This window comes from Nestor notabilis, unplaced genomic scaffold, assembly GCF_000696875.1.
Source record: "Nestor notabilis isolate BGI_N333 unplaced genomic scaffold, ASM69687v1 scaffold19842, whole genome shotgun sequence".
Taxonomy (NCBI): domain Eukaryota; kingdom Metazoa; phylum Chordata; class Aves; order Psittaciformes; family Psittacidae; genus Nestor; species Nestor notabilis.
Window position 1 is genome coordinate 1,008 of NW_009919957.1, and position 9,468 is coordinate 10,475.

At 55.1% G+C, this 9,468-nt stretch overlaps 1 protein-coding gene across 1 annotated transcript in view; it reads right to left on the minus strand.

Annotated features, from left to right (window-relative positions):
- Positions 1-265: 265 nt before the first annotated feature.
- EPB41L1 (erythrocyte membrane protein band 4.1-like 1) overlaps positions 266-9,468 on the minus strand; it is a gene marked incomplete at its 3' end in the record, with an annotated part of 23,160 nt that continues 13,957 nt past the window's right edge. The window contains exons 14-20 of the mRNA XM_010010473.1: positions 4,823-5,221; positions 3,393-3,503; positions 2,866-2,952; positions 2,651-2,713; positions 1,847-1,942; positions 1,089-1,169; positions 266-422 (exon numbers count right to left, since the gene is read on the minus strand). Of these exons, the coding sequence (XP_010008775.1) occupies positions 266-422; positions 1,089-1,169; positions 1,847-1,942; positions 2,651-2,713; positions 2,866-2,952; positions 3,393-3,503; positions 4,823-5,221 (994 nt within the window). The remainder of the gene's footprint in view (positions 423-1,088; positions 1,170-1,846; positions 1,943-2,650; positions 2,714-2,865; positions 2,953-3,392; positions 3,504-4,822; positions 5,222-9,468) is intronic.

Sequence of the window (9,468 nt, forward strand, 5' to 3'; positions counted from 1 at the left end):
GGGGACAAGCAGGTCCTGTCTTCATTACATGCAAATGACTGTGGCCCCTCTGCTGAGCACGTCAGCAAGGTGACATCTGCAGAGTTGCTTTTGGTGGCATGGCACCAGCTTTCTAACCACAACCAGGTGGCCATGCCCAGAACCACCATCACACTGGAACCGCTGGCTGAGAGCTGCCACCCTTAGAGCCAAAAAGCAGCAACGCCTGCCAGCCCCTGAGCTGGTAGGGACCAGAGGCGTCTGCCCAGTTACATCCACCCCTTACACAGCAGGTCTAAGTCATACCTGGTAACTTGTCCACCTACCTGAGGTTTCTTGTCCCTTTCCTCTGGAGAAGGTTCTGTTTCTCTGTATACCACAGCTTTGGTTACCAGCATGTCGGGATGCTGTAGTTTTGCCTCTTTGATTGCTAAAGCCAGTGCCTAGAAACCAGAAGGAAGAAATCATTTATCATCCCTTCCCTGAAATCTGGTCCACTGCTCTCAGCCACGCAGAACCTGAAACCAGCTGGAGCTGAGTGGGATTCCAGGAGGACATTGATGCAGAGGTTCAAAGCTGAACCCATAGTAGCCTGATAGAAGAGGCCAGAGTCCACCAGGAAAATGACCCTATGGCCCTAGAGATTTGTTCATGGTTCAGTTATTTTACCATGAACATTTGCCACTTTCTGTTCCTTCATCATGGAGGCAAATGCAAAATACCATCACTTGGAGTGAGTCTGCCTGTAGTGAGACTGCTGGAAAGAGAGGATGGACCTGGGTCACTTGGGAGTATTTCAACAGAGAAAGGGCAACTGGAAATGTGTTTTAAACAAACAGAAAAGTGTCCCGTCACTGGGCTCTGCGCTGGAACCTCTACTGCTGCTTCACTACTGCAGCAGGCACTGATTGGAGCTGGGCTGGAACTTCACATGGGTGCCACTGCACCCCATGGGCACCTGCACTGCCAGACACAGCTGGTAGGTTTGGACCCTCAGGGGTCAGTTTTTGGAGAGGAGGAGTAAATGGGTACAAGGCAGAACCAGAAGCATGCGGTGCTGCAGCTGGGGGCAGCCAGAGCCGGGCAAAGCCAGGGTGTCCTGCTCCTACCTGGTCCTGGTCCACGTCTTCATCTCCTGTGATAATGATGCGCTTCTCTATTCGGGTCTCAGAAAACCCTCCTTTCACAGTCTGCACAAGAAGAAGGAAAGCACTCACCCACAGCTGTCCTCACAGAGCTCCTGCTTTCATTCATGTGCAATTCATTGAGGAATGAAATGGCCATGGGTGAGGTTCTCTGATGCAGCCTCATCTCCTTCATTCACTACCATACTCCTCCTTGCCTGCACCACTTTAGCTCTAATAACCCCAATACACCCCACACTAACACGGTTCCCATAGCTGACACAAGGTGAGATACTCCAGCACTGGTGCTGTGGGTTTCTTGGGCCAGGGGGACCTGGGGTCTGGCTCTAGGAACACCTGGAAACATCCACTCCAGTTGCATGGGCAGGGACCTGCACACACGCTGCTGGCAGCCAACTCAGAGTCCCTTCCACTCCCTGCCCTCCCAGCTTACCAGCAGGTAGAGGTGGGCACAGCCTGCGTTCACAGGGTGGTACATGGGTGATGGACACCCAACACCTGGCTGTCCTTGCCCGCAGTCCCCCATGGTCATGCCTGGCCGGCTGGGGCAGGGGCGCTCAGAGCGGGTACTGGGGTGCTGTGCTGGCTCACCATCCCCCATGGACAGCATAGCCTTTTTCAGCTTGTGGAGAGGGGTGTTTTCTGCTGTACCAACCACAATATAACCCCCCCATACCCTCAAATCCCAGTGACTTGCACTAGCCCTTTGGAGCTGCTCTTACCTTGGTAACGTGGGTAGTGGTGGAAGTTGAGAGGGTTTCTGCAGTGGCACTGAATATGCTGGTGAGCACGTCCTTCCCAGCAGAGCCGCTGGTGATCTGCAGGGCAGAGAGCAGCAGCATCAGTAGGGCTGCCACGGGGGAGCCCCCAGTGCTGGCTCCCAAGGAGCTGTGACCTTCCTACCGGGATGCAACTACTTTCAGGAGGGGAGAGAGTAGCAAGGGAAAAACCACTGCACTCTGCTCCCAACTGCACCTAGGTTTTGGGGGGACCAGGGAGAGGTTCCCACAGCTACCCCAAGCCCAGAGCTGCAGGAAAGGGCTTCTGCAGCAGGGAGATGATTTCATGGCTGAGTTTTGCTCTTCCCCATCCGTCCTCAGGGCCACCTTAACTACAGAGCTCTCAGGCTAGTTTTAGCTTTGTCCTCTGGGTATGCTCTCCCTGCACAAGCCTGGGGCGTTTGGCCAGGCTTGATGCCACCAAAATGAGGCAATAAAGTAGGAAAACTCAGGCCACTATGAGACTTCACCAGGGACTGGGCTATTTTATGGGAATTATCCTCCTCCTGCAGATGCTCAAGGTGCGTTTCTGGCACAGGAGAACGGCCACGGGCAGGGCGTCCCCTCCATCTCACACTCCAACCTCCTCAGCATCATTTTGCTCTTCCCAGTAACAGCACACTGGCCAAGGGTGCCAGTGCTGGGAACACAGAAGGGGGCCCTGTAGGACCAATCCCAGCCCCGCAGGACTGCTTCCCTCCCTCCCCACCACTTGGCCTGGCTGGTGGTGCCATGTCCCCCCCTCACCGGTGAGAGGGAACGAAGGTCTGTCGTGGGAACGGCCCCTTTCCCAGCCTTGATGCTGTGATCCTGAAAGAAGAGCAGATGGGCATGTTGGCTCAGATGCAACACAGGGGCAAACACAGCAGATCACAGGCCTCATGGGGCAGAGTCCCTCCCAGCACAACTGGTTCCAGTTGCCCTCACTGAGGCAGAGGGACTGCAGGGTTCCCCCCATGTACCAAGGGGCCAGCCCCACTTACTGTCTCTGCAGTGCCAGTGTGAGCAGTGGCTGTGGCATCCCTGCTGCCTGGAGCACCTCCTTCCACCTGCAGAGGAAATGTGGTGAGCCTGGAGGTGCCAGGGACAGGGTGACGCTCACAGGGACGCTGTGGCTGTCCTTGCTGCCAGAGGGACGTGAGGCCACGGACATGCGTGGTACAGCGTGCATGGTGGCTGTCGCCCTCTGGAGAAGTCCCCATGTGCCAGCGCTGCCTGGCAGCATGGCAGACGGGGCCAGGGATACACACAGAATCTCTCTGGGTGGTCTTTGATTTGATGTTTTGGGGAACTAGATGATCTTAATGTCCACCTTTACCATTCTATGATTCTATGACTCCAGCAAGACAAGGGTGAATGGAGACCCCCAACTGCCCCATTCAGCCCCCTGCCCTCCCAGCGCTGCTGCCTGAGGACAGGTTTTGCTGGACTGAGGCTCGGCAGAGCCATCAGGGAGCAGGGCCACAGGAGGACGCAGCCACCACTTCACCTGGGCTGCATCTGTGGTGCCAACCTGGTGGGGAGCAGAGCCGTCTGCTTCAGCCTTCTTCATGCCCAGCCCCTGGCCGATAGTCACAGCATCAGTTTTCGGGGCTGACGACTGCAGAAGAAACACAGCAAGTCAGGCACTTGGGCACAATGCCAACAGCCCTGAGCACTCCTTGCACCCCCATGAGCACAGCATCCCTGCCCTACTCCTCTGTACGTGCCACACATGGATGATGTCCTGCAAGCATCACGTCGAGTCCTACCTGGGCAAAGAGCAGACAGCCACCTACAAAGTGCCCTCTGTGACTGACACAGCCCAAATCAGACCTGATGCTCTGTCCCTGGGGTTTTCAGGGATTTTTTGGATAGACATCATGGGTTAGGTCAAACTGTCCTTCAAAAGGTGGAAGAGACCCACCAAATCCATTTCACTCATGACCTGCAGCAGGTTAAGATCTGGACCAGGTTCTAGCAGCTCCTGAGGTGTCAGAACCTCAGGGGAATGGAGACAGGTTTCCATCACTCCCCTGCTACAGGAAGCTGGAGCTGCCAAGGGCTCCTGTGCAGGTAATGCTCAGCATTCCCAAACCAGCAGCCTCCCCTGCCCGGTGCCAGCCATGGGGCACCATGGAGCTGATCACCCATGCCCATGCACCCGCTATGTCCCTGGAGCCTACAGTGTCAGATGCTCCGCGCAAGTTTCCAGGATGGGTCTAATTCAAGTCTAATCCAAACTCTCTCTAGTCCTGCAGCTTCTTCCTGGCTCCAGGTCTGGACTCACCCTGGCAGCTCCAGGCAGTTTTTGGGACTTACCTGCCAGGGCTGGAGGGCTGCCCTGGCAAGGACAGGCTTCAAATGAGATATGTCCTTGCCCTGTGGCACACACTCAAGTTCCACACGCATGCTGCATGCATCTTAGCCCTCTTATAATCACTCCTGGCATTGGAGTGACCCTCCAGGAGCTTTGGAGCAGCTCCCACAAGCTACTCTGTAAATCCCTCCCAGCTCCGGCATGACCAGAGAGGTTAGTTGGCAGCACATTGCTCTTCACTACACGAACTGGTCACTAACTTCATGCAAAACACAAGACAGAGCCGTTGTTAGTGACACGTGCCCTTCCCAGCTGCTGGCATGCTGTAGTGGTGTGAGGGACAGGGTAGGCAGCCAAACACAGGGGTTTAGGAGACGATGATGACTTCTCGTGCTTAGCAGATGCACAAAACACACGACAGAGCCATGCAACACAGACGACAGCGTGCATCAGTGGAAAACAGCTACACCGGACAGGAACCTGGGGATGTCTGAAAGCTAGCATGCTCTTCCAAACCAGCATGGAGTGCACACCAGCGAGGAAATACAGGGCACCAGGACAAGGGACATGGAGGCATGATGGCACTGAGACAGTCTTGGTGGAATGGCATCCCTGTGTACCTCTAGCTGGGAGACATCTGGCCTGGGCTGGGAGACCTTCTCCCCGCCTTTGACATCCTCTTCCAGTCCGGGAACTACTTTGTCAATGTCCTGGAAGGAAACCAGGCCTTCATCTTCTGTTTCACTCTTGTCTTTGTCCAGCTCAGGCAGGCTCCGGGAGATGTCCTCAAAGGCTGTGCCGTGGAAGTCACCAATCACTGTGAAGTCCACCTCTGCTTCCAGGCTGGAGGTTGAACTGACCGTGATGCTGGAGCACTTGCGCTCGATGGCCAAGTGGTTGTCCTTCAGAAAGACCGAGTCTTTCTCCTGGTCCTGCTCCTCATCACCGGTGTCACTCTCAGGAGCCCTGTGCCGTGGTGGCTTAGCTCTCTCCTCTGTGCCCTCCCTCAAGCCCGCTCTCTGAATGAGACACAATGGTGGAGACAGACGGAGACAGTGAGCACCGCGTGGCGTGGCAGCGCTGGCAGTGCCGACAGGGAAGAGGGGAGGAGGAAGAGGAGAAAGAAGGCTGCAGCAAACATCACAGAGTCGAGTCAAACACAACTCAAGCATGGAGACTGAAACCTTTCTGACAGCAGCAACTTTGCCGGGGCGGGGTGGGGACAGAAGGGTTATTCAATCTGATTTTGCCAATAGTCATTGGTAATTAATCATCTCAAGAAAGGGTCAGTCACACAGAAAAGCTTGGCCAGCTTGGGGGCATGTCAGTGCACCCGGTGGAAGCAGATGTATGCAAAACAACAGGTCTGCTAAGAGACATTCAGAAACAGCTCAGACGCCAGTGCTATTGTACGTCAGTCAGGTTGGGCACTCAGAAACAAACAAAGGGAAAGAAAGAGAGAAGAGTTTGAAAGGAAAGGGTCCCATCAGCCACGCACGGTGGAGGAGAAGCGAAGGAGTGTGCCAATTCCACTGAGCAGGCGCACAGACCCATGGAGCATCACCCCAGGGAAAAGGACCAACCCCACCAACACAACGCTCCCCCTCCAGAGGCCCCACACAGCCAGGGTGAGCCTTAGGGATGACCTGGGTGAGGGTTTGGTCAGTGTAATTGACAGCACGCTCAGAGCCAAGGGATGACCTCCCTCCATCAGCTCTTCTCCAGACATGGACATACCTCTCAACTCCGCCATCAGAGGGTACATCTCCCCTCGCCACGCTTTGCCATGAAGCCGTGGGAAATCTAGACCCATTGCTGGACTTTGCCTCTTGCTCTAGGCAGTTCTTCCCTTAGGAACAGCTCTAAGGACACTGATGCCAGAGGAAACCCACCGCCTGGACTCTGGCCCAAGTGTTTGCAGCCAGAGCCACCCCCAATGAGCCAGGCTGTGCTTGGTACTGCCGGGAGGTTGAGAGGTATGAGAAACAGGGTGTCAAACAAACTCAAGAGGAACACACCTGCATACATGTTTGTGTGTGTGTGTGTGTATGTATAAATATATACACAACAGCTCTGCAAAGGGGAGAGGAGCTGGAAGCACACAGCCCTCGGTTGGTTAAGGTGAGCTTTCATACTACAGTAAGAAGCAGTTAGTAAAACAGCACTGAGACCTGGAAGACCACTGGAACAGCAGTCTTTAAATTCTCTTCTTTCAGGCTGGATTTTATTGACGGGTCAGATAAATCCTTTTCTTCCCCACTTGGTTCCTGAGATTTGCTCTGGATTAGAGAAAACGGTTAGTTGTAAGGAAATTAACTCTACAGGAGCTGATCTAGTGCTTACAAGAACGAAGAAAGCTATTTCATCATCCAGCCACCAGCTTGCCCAAGACAAGGGAGGGTGGGTGAGGCCGGCGAGCTAAGCAAGAAGGGATATCAACGTAAGAAATGCGAGGGTGAAGCTGGAAGCATGGGCACGCTGCTGCTGTGTGTGTGCGTGCGTGTCTGTGACAGTCACAGCTCCTCCAGCCACCCCCTGTCTCCCTTTCTTGCTCCTGGCCATGAAGCTCGGGTGCCCGCTCTTGGGTTTAGCGAGGGGCATTCTCCAGGGAGTCAAGATCTTGGGAGGGGGGTGTCACAAAACAAAAGCTGATGAGCCAGCTGGCCAGCGGGTCTGCGTTCAGCAAAGAAGCCTGACCACACACACAGACATAAAAGGACAGGGGATGCAAAGCGACTGCTGTCAGTCAATGGATGTGTGGGGAGCCACTGGACATGATCATAAAGAGCCACACAACATGCGCATGAACTTTCCATCCGGACAGTTCATTGGAAGTTACCACGGCTTCCGCCAGTGTGAGTTCACAGCCAGAGTCGGGGGAGGCCAGGTCAGCACTGTCTTCTCCTTCATGCTCCAGGTCAACAGAAACATCTTCCTTCGGAGACAGAGCCTGGGAGGCATCTCCTAAACCAGCCCCTTGCCCAAGGGCCGAGGAGCCCCCACTTGATGCAGGTCCCACTGGAGGCACCACCAGACCCGTCTTCCCCTTTGCTTTTGCTGATGTCTCCGCTTCAGGCACGCACTCCTGTTCCTCCTGGGCTGCCCTTCGCTCCACTTCGCTTTGCTCAAACATCTTGATCTTAGAGGCCACGGAGGTTTTCCTGTAGCTCTCACTGTCCTGACAGCTACCTGAGGCCACATCTCCATGCTCCTGGGACACAGCTCCTGTCCTCCCAGCCACGCACATCAACGATCCAGACTCTATTGGATGTGCCCCACTGCTCACTTGCAGCTCTTCCCCGCCTTCAACGATCAAGGTAGAGAGCCGGTAGGTCTTGCTTCCCTGACACAGTCCTGCTACAGAGGAGTTGGAGTGCAGGACATCAGCATCTTCTTTGGGAGGGGACTTATCCTTTGTTGGCTGCCCCAGGGCAAGGTCACTGTCTCTGGCAGTTTCTCCTACTGTAGGGCTCCTGCTCTGCAGATCTTCTCCTATGTTAAATTCCAAGTCCCAGGGTGGCTCCTGTGCTTTGGGATCTGCAGCGTGGAGCAGCCCTCCAGTCATGGGACCCTCTTGAGGCAAGTCTCTTATTATGGTCTGTTGCTCTGGTTCTTCTACCTTGGGAGGCAGCTCATCCACACAAGGGCTTTTGTCATGGGACAGTTCTTCCATCCCACAGCCTTCATCTCTGATCAGCTTCCCTGATGAGAGCTCTTTTATCATGGGCTTCTCCTCCTGGAGTGGCTCTTCTGTGGCAGGGACTTTGCTCTGGGTTGCCCTTGCTGTGACAGGGTCCATGTCCTGGGCCACTTCCCCTGTGGCTGGGTCTTTGACCTGGATCGGCTCTGCTGCAGCATCTGTGTTTTGGGATAGTTCTCTTGCAATAGGACTTGCATCTTGGCATGGTTTCCATGCAACATCTTGGGGTTGTTCTTCAGATTCAGGACTGGTGCCCCAGGGTATTGCCACCTCTGATACAGGGCTCACATCCTTGGGTGCTCCTTTGCCTTCCACAGGGCTTTCTTCTTTGTATGCCACCTCTGCTGAAGGGTTCACATCCTTGGCTGTGCTCACACCTCTCACAGGGCTGGTGCCCTTGGACACATCTCTGTCCTCAGGCTCAGTGCCTGGGGCTGGCTCTGCAGGGACAGGGGTGGACTGATGAGGAAAGAGCGTAGGGGCAGGAGAGCTGAGTTTATCCCCCTCTGACCCTGTGGTGGTGCGAGGGTGGCCCTGCTCAGTAACAGCTGATGGAGGTGACTGGGTCTCTATCTCTTCCATCTGAAGAACCACTCTGGCACTTTCTTCCTTGTCACCAACTGTTCCTGAAAGCCCCTCCACTGCCATGCAGATATCCGGGCTGTGTATTGGGCTCCCTTTGTGCTCCTCAACCCCATGGCCACCCCCTGCCAGGCCACATGGCTTCGAGCCTTCCACTGGACTTTGCAGATCTGTATCCTCTGGTCCCACCTCCTGGGAACTCGGTAGGGCTTCACCTCCCTCGGGTGCTCTGCAGCCTGTCAGACCAACAGATGCTTTCTCTTGCTGTAAGGGCAGCCCTTCCTCCTGCCCAGTCCCATCCCAGACTGTCCAGGGCTGCTCCAGTGTTTCGGCAGGTTTTCCAGATGCTGCCATGTGTTGCTCACTTGCTGAGGATGGGGGTTGGAACCCTTCTGCTGCAGATACCATGTGCCCAGATCCCTCCCTGGGTGAACTCACAGCAGCTTCTGCATTCTCCTCCAAGCCAAGCTGTGCACCAGTCTCCGAGAACAGGTTTTTACTGTCCTTCTCCTCTCCCTCTGGATCTCCCAAGTAGATGATCCTCTGGGTTGCAGAAGTCTCCGAGCTGTCGTCATTAGCCTTCACTTTGATTTTAATGAGCTCTGTGGCTGCGGCCGGCACTTTGGCCTCCTGCTTCCTGCAGGCTGCAGAGGCACGTTCCTTGGAGACCACTTCATTTTCCCCCTGGGGAGGCTCTGAACCCACAGTCTTGGCCCTTTGCTTCTCTTCAGGCTGCTGACATGGCTTGGGCAGAGCTGGCTCACTGGTGGTTACTTCTTTGCCCTGCTCTTGGGGCTCCTCTTCGCTCTCAGCTGGCAGGTGCTCTGCCTCCTGGCTGGGCTCCCCCCTGGTTTCCTTCTCATAGATCTCATCCTCCCAGACAGACTCAAAATCCTCAGGACTAGCGATCATCTTTGCTCTTGTCCGGATATCCAGGGCTGCATCTGCTGGCTCTTCCTGGCCTGCCACTTCCTTGGCTTTCCC